At 30.2% G+C, this 17225-nt stretch overlaps 1 protein-coding gene across 2 annotated transcripts in view; it reads left to right on the forward strand.

The window, feature by feature from the left end:
- The window catches only part of LOC117123997 (AF4/FMR2 family member 4-like), a 112860-nt gene that overhangs the window by 20127 nt on the left and 75508 nt on the right, over positions 1–17225 (forward strand). For both annotated transcript variants that reach the window (XM_033270101.1, XM_033270102.1), the window contains exons 4-5: positions 2025–2072; positions 9573–9653. In XM_033270101.1, coding sequence (XP_033125992.1) covers positions 2025–2072; positions 9573–9653 — 129 coding nt within the window. The remainder of the gene's footprint in view (positions 1–2024; positions 2073–9572; positions 9654–17225) is intronic.

Here is a 17225-nt window from a genome sequence, read left to right on the forward strand (position 1 = left end):
AAATTTTTGGTAGTCAAATTACCAAGAAAAGGATTAAAGACTGCGCCTAGATTTTTATAGATGATTTTGTCGGTACGTTGTAAGGTTTCCTATTTTTTAGGGGCGCGTTAATTCTTCCACAGGAAATTGTTGTATGAAATAACCATAGCGGTTTTTCCTAGTCAGTAGATATACACCCTGTTTAATAAGCTATCCATTTAAACGGTTCAGGTTTTCGTAAAAAGAAAACACAACACTTGAGTTATTATTGACACCATTAGTTGGTTGAAATAGCGTACACTGCCGTCCGCATCATTCTTGCGTAACAGCTCTCATTATCAACATCATCTTTGTCAACAGCGTGGTCTTACCACCAATCACCGATAATTGAGCTACGGCTATATAATACTGATGCACAACAAAAAAGCACTCAATTATAGCGAACTGTTGCAATTGAACGCCGTGGGTTTGTCTGAGCGACAGCTTCATTGACGTGGCTACTGACGTGATCGATCACTCGATGACATCACAGCATTGACAGTAACATAATTACTCTATATTTTATCACTATTGTCTAATGTATCGAAGCATTGCCAATGTGTATGTAGATATTTTTAAATCTTGAGTAATACTAATAGACATCAATCGGTGCTTAACTAATAATAGTAGAATGTAGTTTTGTTATTTGTAGAATTATCAATACATTTTTCCCCTGGCTATAAATCATATTAGCAACGTGGTAGATTACAATAATTGTTTTTGATTGACATTCTTATTTGTAGTAAAGATATGGTTTTTATTTAAATCAATTTTTATTGTTCATGTTCAATGTTTACTAAAATTTCAACATTTTATTAGTTAGTATTATTTTTTGTTTTGCGTCTGAAAATTATGCTGCTCAGCATATCAATCAATTAGCATTATAATTATATTAATTATATTGAATAGTGATTACTGTATTAGCATATCAGTTATTATATATCAGCATATAAATTATTATGTATCAGCATATAAATTAAATTTTACATTAATTATGTTCAAAAATGATAATGATCAATATTCATTATTATTGAATAGCCAGGAAATTAAATATTGATAATTATTGATATGGTGAATTAAAGTAATCATAAATTATATGGATTACTATTGGTTTTAATAGCGATAATTAGCATATTAATTATTATATATCAGGATATAAATAAAAGTTTACATTAATATTAATATTGATTATTATTGATCAGTCATGAAATTAAATATTAATTATTGTTAATATGATATATAGATTATTATTGGTTAGCATATTACTATTGACCATTTCATTACTATAATAAATAATGATATTGATCAATATTGATTATTATTGATCAGTCAGGAAATTGAATATTAATTATTATTGATATATGGATTACTATTAATCAGCATATTACTATTAATCATTTGATTGCTATAATAAAGTAATATTAATCAATATTGATTATTATTGATCATGTCATGAAATTAAATATTTATTATTGAGATTTATGGATTACTATTGATTAGTTAGAATATTACTATTGATCATTTGATAACTATTGCTGTATAATTACATACTTCTATTGATATTGTTTTAATATTAAGGATATTGGTTATGTTCGATTATATTCTGTATATTTTAATCTTTAACCACACTGATTATATTGTTTTCAATCTCTAAAATTAATTCAAGATTAACTTTGCCATTTTTCTACAACTTGCTGCAAGTAAATTACAGTCTTTCATATTGACCTTGCCTTTATTCAGAGTTCAATTATATTTATTGTTTATTTCGTACAACGAACTCGATCAATTTTACATTGTTCTTGTCTTCATCTCATTTTATGGGAAGCAATTTCATAAATTGTGCAAGAAAGATGCATAATGTATTTTTTGCAGGTTGTTGGTACAGACGTTTTTCGCAACTCATCTACCTTCGTTTTCTTAATGGTGTATTGATGCATTTTCCGTTAGTACAAAAAAAAAATTCAAATCGCTCATCAAAGCTAATTAAATATTGTTTATCTTTGCAGACGTCTCAAACTCAAGGACGGTCAATTTTTGTGGATGACATTTTTAAGGTAATTGAATACAATGTTGTTTTTTTTCTCCTTACAAATGAATATTTTTTATAGTCAATTAGTGTCACTTAAGTTACTAAAAAAAATAATATTTGATTGTCTACCACTTTAAAAAAAGACTATTCAGCTGATGAAAAAAAAATGGCTAGTTCAATTTTCATTAATTCCATTCCATTATTATTCTTGTCGATATTGATTGTGAAAAAAGCTTTATTAGAAATCTTCTGTGTATGATTTCTGAAACTTCATACAGAAATACATCATTCACGATAAGCTACACTATCGCGATTAACTAGTCAATACGCTTCAAAGTGCAATAAAATCTGAATAACCTATTATAGTGTCGCTTTTTATTATCTAAGAAATGTGTGAAATCCAGAAGATTTTTTTTCAAATGTCGCCATATGTTACTTGCCCATAATAAGTACTTGCCTATTTGTTACTTACTGTTACTTGTCCATATGGCCGATATGAATAGTGATGTTATCGAAAATTGTGAGAGCGACCGTTCTTTCTCATTGATTTTTATCTATTCTTACATACAACATTTCAAAATGAACGCAATTTGTCAGCTGAGAATTTGCTCCTACCGACGATTTATTCCACATTCTAAATAGCGCTTCAGTCCACGTCTCTTATTTTTATTTGTCCCTTGGGCGTGCACATGAATGAAACTAACGGATCCGGTGACGTTTTTGCAGCTCTGCTAGGAACGAATCGACAATAATCTGTCCGCTCGGCTTATCCAAATGTCACTTAAGAAATGCTTACGAGTGCTGGAGTATGTTCAATACATAACTGCTTATTGGCCGTTCACCCCGGCATAGTAAAGGCCTATTTAACAGTGTTTTTGCTAAATGAAATTAGCGAATGTTTCTTAAAGTTAGGCTGATTATAAAGAGCTCTCATGAACTTGAATATTGCTATGCCAACAACTTGTAGCCTTGCCATGTAGGTTGAATAATGTGCTACATGTACAACCAGAGGAATCAGATTGTGGCCTACAGTATATGCATGACGTAGAGGCAAAATTGGTTTGACATCAAAGAAAAACCAGAAAGCAACAAAAATGTTAAAATAAACATGCAGAAAGGTCATACTACTAAAAATGTGTTAAGTACCTTTAAAAAGTGTTTTGTTATAAGCATCTATTATTGTTGTTATTGTTTTACTAGTATGAACATCAATTTAACTGCTGTATATTACATTAGAAATGTAAATATTTACATTATTTTGTTATTTCAAAATATGACTGTCGTGGTAATTTCAAGCGAACGTCAAAACATACAGTACATATTTCAGCCTGTTCTTTTTATGTAATTGTGATCATTTTATGTTAATGGTAAATAATCATTAAACCATATCAATCTATCCATATGTATTCAGTCCTGTTTTTTAAGAATTGCCCCATGTGGGATGAATAAAGATTATATTGATATTGATTATATAGAAAAAAGATAGTTAATAAGATTCAAGATTCAAGATTATTGTATTCTCCAAAATATGGAAATTCTGTTTGGGTGTAACCATTCACAGAATATTTATAAGTAAAAAGCTGAGAACGATAAAGAAATGAAGCTGAACCAGACTGACTATTTAATTCTACTTGGTTGTTGCGTGTTGAGAGAAGGAGCTGTTCCTATTGTATGTAATGGCCTAACATTGTATTGTTATTGTGTAATATTGTGCTATTGTTCTACTGGCTATCGTAAGTACCAGGGCCTCTATAGATAGAAAGCCATGTTAATCACAGAATCCTTATACCCTGAATAAAAGCTTAAATGAAACTTAAACAAATTAAGTGACGCAGGAGCAGGTCTTTGATTGCCAGGTGTTTGTAGGGTGGTGTTGTTGATAATGGTTATTGTGAATTTACTGTATATACTGGTAAGCCTTTAATTGAAGCCCGATGTGCTTAATCTTGAGATGAAGCCCACCTTGAATGAAGCCCCCTCTTTAGTTTGCAAAAGTAGCCTCAAAAAGAGGCCCATGGGCTTCTTTTCAAAATAGCATAATCTTCTTTTCGAGATAGTACAGTATATACACTGTACATAAATTTCAAAAAAACAAAATAAATTTAAAACTAGCTTGGTTTATAACCAGTGGTTTAGATGATTTAATGCCGCTAAATTACACTCCATAATACAGATTGATGTTACAGTGGCCTTATTTAATGTTTTATAGTACAAATTCACAAAATTTACACCATCTCGAAAGGAAGCCCATCCAAAGTTCACAAATCAAAGAAGAAGCCCCGGGCTTCAATTCAAGGTTTTACGGTAGGTCATTTAATTGCATATGGCGATACTTTTTTAGGGTACGTTTACACACACGGCGTAAAGCTGGCGTAAGCCTGGCGTAGTGTACGCCTTTGTGTGTGAACTAGGCAGTGGTGTTACTTACGCCACTCGTTATTAAGGCTACTTGCAGACCCCAGATTAGTTAACACCATGGAGCTAATGCCAGTGATGCTTGAATGATTTGAACTCATTTCAAGAGATTGACCAATCACGATTGCAATAGATTAGTTACTTTGATCTCTTTCCTCTGCTCTCTATAAATGAAATGGTGAAGGGCTTCTTTTTCTATTGCATTTTAATTAGTTTACAATGTATATAATTTGTTGGTTGTGTTTTGTAAGATATTTTAACCTATTTAGACTGTCTATTAAAAATCTGCAACATCAGTAATTGTAATGCTAGCTTAAAAATCAGAGTAAAATTGTTCATTTAAAATACAATAATCATATAAGTTCACTTCGAACAATTCACATATTTAAAAGAGTTAATGATGCACTGTAAATATATTACTACAGTTAAGAACCCGTACATTAATTCAAACTGAAAACTATTCCTCCATAGGCCTATATTACTACTAGTTTTAACGCCAGCGTTATAGCGAACGCCGTTTGCGTGAACACTTTGAAATTTTAATCTGTGGATTAGCTTACGCTGGCGTAAGCTACGCCAGTCTTGCACCGTGTGTGTGAACATACCCTAAGTGTGTTCATAATGAGTTGAATGCTGATGAATATATTATGTATTAGATGATTAATTGGAAGATAGTCGGAATAATAACAATTTCTAAAATTCACTTTAAATCAACCAAACCGAATATTAATAAAGTAATATGTTCAGAACTTCACTCATAATATATTGTAATCCATTTACAAAAATAAATAAGTCTAAGTCAGTAGTAATAACAAGACAACAGATGGACAAAGAGACTAACAGAATGGCAACCACGGACAGGAAAGAGAAGGAGAAGAAGGCAGATAAGAAGATGGAAAGACGAACTAACCTCATATATGGGAATGACATCATGGAATAGATCGGCAGAAGACAGAAAGAAATGGAAGTTCATCCAGCAGTGGATGAACGTAGCCTACTGTAGATGATGATGATGATGTAGTAGTAATAAAAATATGATAAAGTACAAAATGGTATTTCTTTAGCCTTGTTGAAATAGCTGTGAATTAAGCATGTAGAGACAATAATTTAATTGATGATATTATTAATTTTGTTTGCAAACTCCCTTTTACAAACTTTTAACAAGATCAAACAGGTTATCAACTAGAGTGTGACACACTTTAAACATTAAAATTTTTGCTGACTCATTTTTGCAAATATCTTTAGGTTCAGTGTCTTTTAAAAGTTGGTAAAGTAGTGGTTAAGTTTAAAAAAGATTATAACTATAGTCTACATTGCTAACAACTGAAGATAAAGAACTTGAAATTTTTGCTGACTCATTTTTGCAAATATCTTTAGGTTCAGTGTCTTTTAAAAGTTGGTAAAGTAGTGGTTAAGTTTAAAAAAAGATTACAATTATAGTAACTACATTGCTAACAACTGAAGATAAAGAACTTGATTGTCTTTAAACATTGTAGTGAAATCCTATAAAAGATAATCAATTAAAACACTAAATTGCTTATTTAAAATGATAAAAACAAGTTAACAACTTGGGAGTTTACAGAAATTAGACAGTACTATTTATTGCAAACATCTTCAAGTGTCTTGAAACATTGTGGTGAAATATTAAAAAATAACCTGAAAGGAAACATATAACAAATGCCAAGGATAAACTGCGCCTTTGATCATTTTTGAAATTGGGGCATTATAAATGTATTATTATTATTATTATTATTATTATTATTATTATTATTATTATTATTATTATTATTATTATTATTATTATTTGTCTCAAAGCTCCTGCATGCATTAGTAAATTCATGTGCGCTGTTCTTGCCTAAAAAAGTAGTTAGTTTTTTTTCAAAAAAGTATATATCTCTCTCAAATTGTACCCTCTTTAACAGCCTACAACATGTTGTGTGTTGACACACTGTAATTCTTAAGTGAATAGAGCCCTGTCAGGGTTTAAGCTGGCAAAAAAACAATATTTAGCAATTTGGCTAATTCAGTATGAAAATAATTAGCCAAAGAGAAATTTGATTAGCCAAAACAAGAGAATATAAGGAATTACAGCTTAATTCCATTAGCTATTTAGAATGAAAATATTTAGCCAAATTCAACTTTTATAAGGATTTGGCTATTTGGCTAATGGCAACTTAAACACTGCCTGTAACGTTCCTTTTAAACCCAGCAACAATCAAAATATTTTAATCAAAACATATTTACAAAAAAACGCTAAAAGAAACCTGCTTTCCACATTAGGTTTTTGGAAACAGGAGAGCTTTGAGACAAACAATTAAATTAATATGGCCTTATTCTTAAGTTGTTATTATTATTATTATTATTATTATTATTATTATTATTATTATTATTATTATTATTATTATTATTATAACAATTAAACAATTAAAACACTAAATTGCTTTAAGAAAGTCAAATAAACTATCAACATGAGTCTGACTAACACACATGAATCAAATCCTGTTTTTGCTGATTCACTTTTATTGTGACAGAGATGCATACAATTTTTGGATGAATCATTTTTCATTGTGGTACTTTTGAATTGATTTCTTGCCAATTTAAGATGAATGCAAAGAATACAGAACAGTATTTCTTTTATGTTTCTGTTAATTGCCAAGAAAAACATATTCTCATTCTTATATTTAATTTATAGTTAATTATTTTATTTAAATATGTAACAAACAATTCAAACATTTGAATTATTTAAAAATGGTGTGTTTTGTTGTCGTGTTTTTGTTTAAAATTTTGTCTTTCTAAAAACGATGATAGGCCGTGTCTTGATATTTTTCATTGCAGTTTCAATCAATTAAAATGTGCTATCGTTGAATTTATTGCAGGTTTTTTGTGTCTTTACTATTATTCTTATATTGTTATTGATATTTAGTGTTATTTTTACTCATTTTTTTAATAATGGTTTTACATTTTAAATTATGATAAAATTGTTTTATAAATTATATTCACATTCTGTAATAACCTTTGCACTGTTGGATACTATAAATAATATAATATTTATAGTATATTTTAAAGTTTTTGAAATTAGCATAATTTATTATACTTTAAGTCGGAATGAGTAAAAGCATTTCATGTCTTTCTTTATTTTTATTATTTTTATTTGTTTAATGTGTTTTTAACCTATAATAAAGGAAAGACAGTAAGCTTTGTTTAATTTACCTACTTTGGCTTTTTATTTTTATCTGAAATTGCCAATAAATATTATGTATCTTATGCTTGTAGTAATAACAATTACTGTAGTAATATCTTTATTATTCTTAAAATGGCTAATTATTGTTAGTTATTATAGTTAATAACTTGGGGGTTGATATGTGACTACGAAATTCTTAAACCAACTTCGAAAAGACAATTTTAAATTTTTTCTCTAAATAATTTCACAATAGGCCTATACATAGTGCTAGTCAAATCACTTAATTTTATTACAGCTGATTAATAATGTTAATTCATTTCATTCATAAAATATTGAGGAAGTGAACAAAAAATGTACAAGGGAAATTAGTGGAAATGATGAAAAAAATTATTTTAAATGAATAGCAACTGATCCTGATGTGAGAAAGTGGCTGTTCAGTCAGGGATCTGCTTGAAAAATCTGTTCCTGCGCGAAATGTGGCGTTCGGAAACCTGGATGCTTGTTAATGTAGAGATAAGAACGTTGTTGCAGATAAGAGAGTATTGTGAGAGATGAGAGGTTAGCGGTCGGCAGCTGTTAGCATCAATGAGATGAGGTGCGCAACAAGACTTAATGCTTATCATGGAATTGGTGTTTGCTTTGTAATTAAGACTCATGGTGTACAGTGTACACTGACAGAGTGCGATATGGACACAGAATGAGAGAGATCACGGTCTAGAGTTCAGAATCATGCTCCTGTCATTGACACAATAACAATACAATCCTTCACCAAATCATTGTTTATGTTTTATTCCTTCTATCTGTATCTCTAAAATAGGTTCATAATAGTAGATAATGATGTTTAGTTGTAGTTCTCTTTGAAGGTTTGCATGGCGAAGTAATAAAATATTAAATGCTTGCAGTGTACTGTACCACGTTCTAAAAAGATCTTTTGTTTTGTTGAGAATGTCTTGACATTTCGATTGAGTTGATTCAGACGTCATCACTAGAATAATATCTTGTTATTGTATTGTTGTATGTTAGTTATTTTAGTATATCTATGTGTTTTATATGTTTTAAATGTACAGTATTTATTATAAATCTTTTATATAATGAGATCTTGTAACAGATAATAATGTTTTTATAGTCATATATATATATTTTATAGCATTATCTGATATATGAGGGTAAACTGTCCTTGTATTTTGTATTAGCGTATAAAGATTATTGTAATTGCTCTCATAAAAACGTAGTATGTTAACCCATAATATGGTATTGCTCGTTGTTATCATTATTATTAATTGAACTTTAAATCAGAAGAAGAAGGGGAAGGGGCAGAAGTAGAAACATGGATGTGTTCCAGTGAAAAAAAAAATTGAAAAATGCATATTACATAGTGGTACCAGAAAATAAATATCTAGAATCATATAAGTAAAGTAGAGAAGTGTGGTAATAAAGAAAATAATAATTAAATGATATTGAAAACTAATGAATGAATTGACCAAAAACACCAGACTTTCTTTAGAGGAAAAGAGGAGAAAATAGAAATGAATAGACCTGTACAAAAGGCAATGTAAACATGACATGAAGCTAGCTCAATATTGTAAAAGAAAAAAATATGTTTTTGACATCTAGAGCAAAAATGACCATCCTAACAGAAAGTCTCAATTTAGTGAAAATCATTTACCACTACTTCTACTAACTATTAACAGTAGTTAACTATTATATAAGTTGTTAATGTTTTTATAGTTGTTTTTATTAATCAATTATTTAAGTGCATATTTTTTTTTTTTAATTTGCTGTGTAGTATTTTGATAATTAGGCTGCCAAAGAGACTGGTAGTTATAGCATGAAACATGTTGCTTGACCCAAACACTGTCTGACCATGTAATAATAATATTTTTGCACAGTTTATGCTAAATGGTAAAGAAATTGCTTTCTCTCTCGCAGGAAATGATAGATATCCAATGTCCACTCACTGCACTTCCTACGCCAAGCAAGCCAACGCAAACACAGTTCCCATTTTCGCAGGTAGGTGACCGTCAAATGGCGGTTAGCCACGTTTATTAAATACCTTTAGTATTTATTTGAACAGATCATTTACAAGCCTATCTTCATTTCATAGCAAGCCAGGGTTTAAGCTGGCCAAACAAAATATTTAGCAATTTGGCTATTTCTATATGAAAATAATTAGCCAAATAGATATTTGATTAGCCAAAAAGAAAAGAATTTAAGCACTGATAGCTTTGATTCCATTAGCTTTTTGGCTAATTTTCAATGAAAATATTTAGCGAAATTCCGTTTTTATTATGATTTGGCTAATGACAGCTTCAACCCTGAGCAAGGTATATTTTTTAGGTATATGGTTCTGTCCTTCATACAGTGCAAGGAAGGAGGGAAAATCACCTTTCAGACACAATCATTAAAAATAAATTATGGTATGTTTTTATGTCCATATTTGTATTTATAAACACATCAAGGGCTACTCAACAAGGGGCTACAAGAGATTATAAGAAATTGTATTACTTTTAATATTATTGTTATAATTAGTAGTCAATTACAACAGGTAATGTTATTGTCATTGTTAAATTTATCAATAAACCATTGAATATCAATTTTAACATTAACACATTAATATATTAATATTAACATCCTTTAAGTACTTTTTTGGTTGGTTAAAATAATTTTATAATCAAATATTAACAATATTGTTATAATTATCTTTATTATTAATGATTTCTCTTTTTGTTGTTATTTTTATTAACCAGTATTTGTCATCTCCCCACAATTTCCTGTTTACTTGTATACATGTAGACTTGAGTACTATACCCTTTCCTTCCTCACCAGACAACAAAATGACATCAAAATTAAGCACGGACGATTCTAAATCTGATTTAGTACATTAACTAGATGAATACTTTACTAATGTAAATAATTTAATCAGTTTAGCCGTGGTTTTTATAGATGTTTCATATATTCCTCCTTGTTTTCTTTCTAAGTGTATTGGGACTTTGTTATAATCTTTTGTATTTAGTACCATTACATTGTAAGATTACCTTTGATTCCGAACATAAACATTGTCAACAGTTTGATCGACGATGTAAACGATAGACATTCATCAGACAACAAATAAAAAATCGCATTCAACTGAAGATCAATAGTCTCTTATGGGCTTGTAAAGATTATGTTTCACGCAAGGTCGCTGGGGCTTTGTCCGCAGTTCAAGTGCGACGAGGAACAGGTCTTTCCACCTTTTGTGTACTGGTGATCGGCTTATTAAACACACGTGCTGTTTACACGTAGCTGGATATAATTTTCATGCATTATTTAAATAATTTAATCATCTTTAGTCCATGTGAATAGAGACTAACATTGAAAAAATTGTTAACGCATCCATTTTAATAATGTAGCAGCAATTGAAATATACTGTACTGTGAAATTTAAATATCTTAAAAATTAAAATTTTAAAATTTAATTTCTTGTTATGAAAGATCAAGTAAGTTAGTAACTTCTAATTATACAATGATCAAAAATAATAAGTGTGAACTAATTTAAAGACATTTGACTATTAAAATAATTTTGGTTACCAACCAATTTAAGGGCTATATAGGAAAGGTATTACTTTTATGAGTAGCAGATAATTTTCCCTCACTAATTTCAAACTGAAACCTTATAATGAATTTTAAAAATATGTAGTTCACATATTAACATTTTAGCTTAACTCAGACATAGTATCTCTACAGAATTTTTTTTTTTTTTTTTTTTTTTTAATAAAATTTTAAAATTTTCTAATTCTGTATATCCATAAATGGAGATTTCTGGTGTGGACATTTTGTTTATTTTAATCTCAATCTCCATTATATTTTAATGTTAGAGGACGTAGAATTTGTCGGAATAGAGACTAGTAAATGATCTACTGACTGATTTGACTGATTGATTGATAGACAGTGCCACAAATATTGAACTATTCACTTATTTCTGTATTAACAAAGACAGAATGATAGTCATGGGATAATCTATGTAAATTATATTCAACTGATTCAGTTGGTCTCTAGAGGGCAGCAGACATAGGACATAAATTTGATTCCGTAAGGGGAAAAAACAGGTTCAAGTACTGGTAAAGATTATAGTATGAAGTTGATTCAAATTATTTATTAAATTAATTTCGTTTCCCTATAATTAACAGTACTTTATATTTTTACTTAGTTTTGTTAAAAAAACAATAAAATATCTTGAATGGCTTCAATCCCAACAGACATCAACTTCAATAGTGAAGTGTTGTCTTTACAACAAATCCTATACCTTATAGGCCTGGTGTTTCTTGCGTTTCTATATCATTTGCTTTTTTGGAAAGTAAATGAAGTGATATAACCTAATAGCAATAATAGCATACACATTATTTAATCCTACTGTTTGCAACATATCTTCTTCAACACCGTAATCACCAGAACCTGAACCCTGGGACTGTATCTGGGATCCTGTGGGGGCTTCCGTCATTTTCTAGGCCATCTAGACATCAACACTGTCATAGAACCTGAGAATGCCATTAAATTCACGCAAAATATCTATTGGAGTCGTAAACCCAATCAAATTCACTCGTTCATGATGGTCTAGGGTTACGCAATAAAGATCATGTCGCACGTATCAGCCATGTACATGGAATCTTTAACATATTTGATACTTGATAACGCTTTTCTATAATTTGAGTTTCATTTTTTTTATGACTGAATAAGAACTGGGGAATAATGAATGTCTTTCCCTAGAAAGTATAAATGTTGAATATTTGAATAGAATCAACAAAAATAAAAAGCTTTCAAAGGATATCTAACACACTGGTTATGAACTGTTTACATTCCAATTAACTAACGATCAATATAGCCTAAATCAGAAGTCAGAGCAAGGGCGCCCTCTATTATTTTGCTTTAAATTTTTGTGAAAATAATACATTTATACTTAATTAGTTCATTATGCCTAAGGTGTATCGAGTTAAAATAATAATAATATTATTAATAGTAATAATAATAAGAATAATAATAATAAATACAAAATAAATGAAATAAAAAACTAAAACATTTCTGAGTTATAAAAAGCAATAATAAAAATAATAATAGATACAAAAAAAATAAATTAAAAGATGTTTTAGGTAATTTAGAGGCTCAAATAAATATCAATAAAGCAAAAAAAACTATTATACTTTAAAATAAAATATTAAAAATTGATTACTAAAATTCATACTGAAATCTGTATAGAATAATTTTTTATTATTTAACCTTCTTTTCTAAATTGGTACAAATATAAAAGCCTTTAACTCATGCATTTTCCATCATTTAAATATCAGAGCTTCACAATCAAAGAAAATTGAAGTCATATTAGAACAAGCAGTTTGTGAAATATGACATTTCTTACACTTCTCTTAATTTCAACTCAAAAATAATCACAAAAATGATTTTGAGCCACAGCATGGGAGAGACTTCAACATTCCATTCGGAACCAAATTGTATTTCCAGTTGATGTTTGGTCCAGAAAAGTTTATACTCCCTGCTGTCAGGATGCACTCAAAATAGGTTGAGGAAATTAGCTAACACTCCTCGTCTGATAGGATGAAAGTCTTGGATTATTATAGTCCACCCGGAATTACAAAGTTTTTAGTTTAGTTACTGCTACGTATGTACATAAATATAGACTTACCTTGAAAAACATAAAAAAAGGTTAAAAAGAAATTGACCTTGAAAAGGATCGAACTTATGATCTTAAAATTAGAGATCTGGCACTATTTTGATTAATCATAAATCCAGATTGTTTATCTTTAATAGCATTAGTTAAAAATGTAAATTTTCACTTGAGTTTTATTGTGTTCAAATCTCTTGTTCGTTTGAAATATCTTGAATTTGATTAATGTATCAAGCAACCAGTTTTATTTTATGTTGTTATAAATCTGTGTCCATACTATGAAATTATGTGACAAAAAAAAAAACTGATATGCCCATATTTGGGTGTAATATGACATCATGATGCCCATATATAGAGGCATATCACACACATTTGTCATCACATAAAATTTGATAGTGTGGATTAAGGTTTAGAATAAAGTTGCATCATGTAAGTTGCTTTGAAGAATAATCAACGTATGTAATATCGACAGAACCAACAAGCTAATCAGCGTATTAACTTTGACAGGTTTGCGCATGCAGATACTAACTGCGATATTTCATTTTCAAGTGGCAAGACGGAAATGATATCGGGACATAATGAGGAGAATCAGAATATAAGCCTATCTAACGTTCTTATTACCATTTTCAAAGTGCTAGTTCTAGCATTGTAAATCCCATTGCAACATTCAGCGCATATACTGCTTCTATTCAAATGACATGTGATAAATACATGTAATGGCATCGGACTAGTGGCGTATATAGGAGTCTTCAAATCGGGGCTGATGGGGGAAGCAAAGGTGAAGTGGGGGGCTTGATGATTAAGTAAGGGGCGCTAGGTAGCAAAATAAAGTGATATAAGGTAAATTTTTTAACTAATTTTTTTTTTTTTATCATTTTCAATGGGGTGATGCGACTGGAGCAAAAGCGAGAATGTTAAAAATATTCTTCTACCAACTAACGCCAATAATATGGGCAAAGAATGCATGTATAGGGGTAAAGAATGTCAATATACGGCCAAAAATCTTGTTTTCATCTGGTTTTTAAAAATTATTTTTTATTCGAATTATGACATGTTAAGGCATGTCGTTTAAAAATACATATTAGTATATGTTGTTTTCTACCTCAGTTTGATGAAAAGCAAATTTATGTTCAACCTAATCTCCTTGACATAATATAGTACATTTGTGTCTCCTTTGTGGTGTTCTTCACTCTATAAAATAAAGTATGTTATGCTAAGCCTAACATTTTTTACTTAATGCTTCTGTGGCGCCACTGTGGTATTGTTCGCACTGTTGAAAAAAAATCAAGTATGTTATGCTAAGCCCAACATTCCTGACTTAATACATGCGCGGCTCCTCTATGGTGTGCTTCGCTCTATAAAAACGATTCATTAATCGTGTCTTTTAATGACAAGTCATTGCTGTATAGTTTTGTTTTTGCCTTTACAACCTTTGAGTCCATTTGCTAATCATTTTTCATGCATGTTTGTAGATGTGGTGTCCGTGCAGAATTACACATGTACGCATTCGAAATCGCTTGCATTACGTTTTCAACGTTATAATAAAAAATTAATAAAACAAACACCAAAAAAATTTATACAGATCCAAATATTTATCCGAGTAGTGATAAAAAAAAGTACTTTTTTTTTTTTTTGCTATACCCTGCTTTTTTATTTTTTGCTAGACCCATTTTTTTAATGTGCCATGGGGAATTTTGTATTTCTGTCCCATCGTCCAATCTAGGCATGAGATGTCTTGGACATTTTGTTCCGAAAAAATCCTCATGAAGAAGGATAAGAAAAAAAAAAAAACTACTTTTCCCCATAAAAGTAGTACATCATCGTTGTACTGTTGGCTAAGTAGTTTTTGCAATTCTGGGATGCCAGCCTATGTAATTTATGATACAGGTGTTAAGATTATACTACGCAAATTCTCCTTTGTAAGCATGCCCTATCAGCTCCACCCGGCAATGTTATAGGTGGCAGTAAAAGTGATAATACAGTTATACTTTCATTGAAATTCCTCCAGGAATGTATTTCATAGGCACACATGTTTGTTTAAGGAGTGGGAGGTAGGGGCGGGGAATTATCTCCTACCAACAATATTCCATGTATAATGTAAACTTCAACCAACACAAACGAGGCGACTGTATGATCTTTTGATCCTCGACTTTAAATCGTTGAAATTATGAATTGAGATACTTAACTGTCATCTCCTGTCGCTCGGAATCACAAACAGTTTGACCTAGGTCACGAGGTGAGGCATAAAGGAGACGAATCAAAGCAAGTGCTAGGCACCAAAGTTAGCATGATAGGTAAACACAGATAAATTTGTTTTTTTGTGAGTGCGTGTCAAGAAATTACTCACTTCCTGTTTTTTTAGGGGAACAGTTGATTGAAAAATAGACTAAAGTTTCTTTTGTTTTACATGTTCCATTTATATTATTGTAATAAAAGTTACTAAACTAGTTTTTTTTTTTTTCAATGCCAGTTCTATACTAAGAATTGTTATTAATGATATTTTTTTTTTTTTTTTTTTGGAAAATGGGAGAGATTTGAAAACGAATTGCCTCACCATAGAAACTAAATTTATTTTTGTTATTGTTTTATTATTTTTTATTATTTAATTATTATTATTATTATTGTGATTATTTTTAATTTACTAAATAAAAATATGAAAAAAAAAATATTATTTACCATATTATTAGTTTTTCATTATTGTTTATTCACGTTGTATTATAATTTAATTATATTTTCTGAAGTTGATGATATATTTTTTATTACTTTCAAATCAAACCAGAAAATCTGATATTATTGTTGACAGAACTAACTTAAAAACAAATAAATTTTTAAAATGAAGAGACAGTGGCCCAATTTTATTTTTTAATGATGAAACGAGAAACATGTGTTTTGGTTCTTTGCCTAATTATTACATACTCTTCGTGACAGAGGTCATTGCAACTCAAATAATCTTGTAATTATGGGATGATAAAATACGCGGAAATTATCTGTAACAGTTTATAAATTATCAGCCTCTATCCATCATTCATCTGGCCCCTAGATGGTGGCAGGGTTGTATGAGACGCATTTATGCAAATGAATTTCTCGCTAAACATAGAGAGTTAACGAGCGGTTACTGATGATTAGGATGTGTCTGCTGTATTGTAACTGGAGACAGGCCGCCTGCCTGCATGCCTGTATGAGGACTGAAAAATTGTATGATTTGAACTACCATCCTGGAAGATGCATTTAGATAATGTGTCAATCATTTAGTTGCCATAGTAACTCTATTCTGGATTTTGTTAGGTTAGAAATGACAAGGGTGAACTGCCTGTATTAAAAGAACTTTAATTTTTTTTATTATTATCAAGGCCAGTAGAGACTAATTATAATATATATCATACATTAAACAAATTAAAAGTACAATTTATAAAAAAATATCCCCAACAGACAGTTAACCCCATTGTATTCCTTCTCTTCCCCCTTCCCCTCCCCCCAGCCGGATTCAAATCCCTTCATCAATCCATAAAGGCCCACTATTCTCCACTAACCCCATTCTAGTCACATTAAACTGGCTCCAACAAACATCCAGGTTTCAGGATGAAAAAAAAAATTGTGCTTTTACACCACAATATTAAGATCTCTGATGACATATTTCTAGTTGGTTTGGCATATTAATCATTTTAGTCCGATTCCTCCAAGTGGCATCTGATAATAGGGGATCCATGTCTGTCTGACAGAGGTACAATTCCCTTTGTAGTTCCCCACCTGTCCCCAGTATTTCCCTGAGCCCCTTTCTGAACCCACCAAAATCTCCTTGTATAATTGTGATATGATAACTAGCTGTTCTTGAATGCCAACCTGGAATAACCTTGGAAAAATGAAATGAATTTATCCAAGTTTGATTGCTTCATTATGTAAATGTTCTGGTTACAGTATTACATGGCACATTTT

This window comes from Anneissia japonica, unplaced genomic scaffold (genome assembly GCF_011630105.1).
Source record: "Anneissia japonica isolate Jap-2015-1 unplaced genomic scaffold, ASM1163010v1 scaffold981_len364101_cov180, whole genome shotgun sequence".
In the NCBI taxonomy this organism is placed as follows: domain Eukaryota; kingdom Metazoa; phylum Echinodermata; class Crinoidea; order Comatulida; family Comatulidae; genus Anneissia; species Anneissia japonica.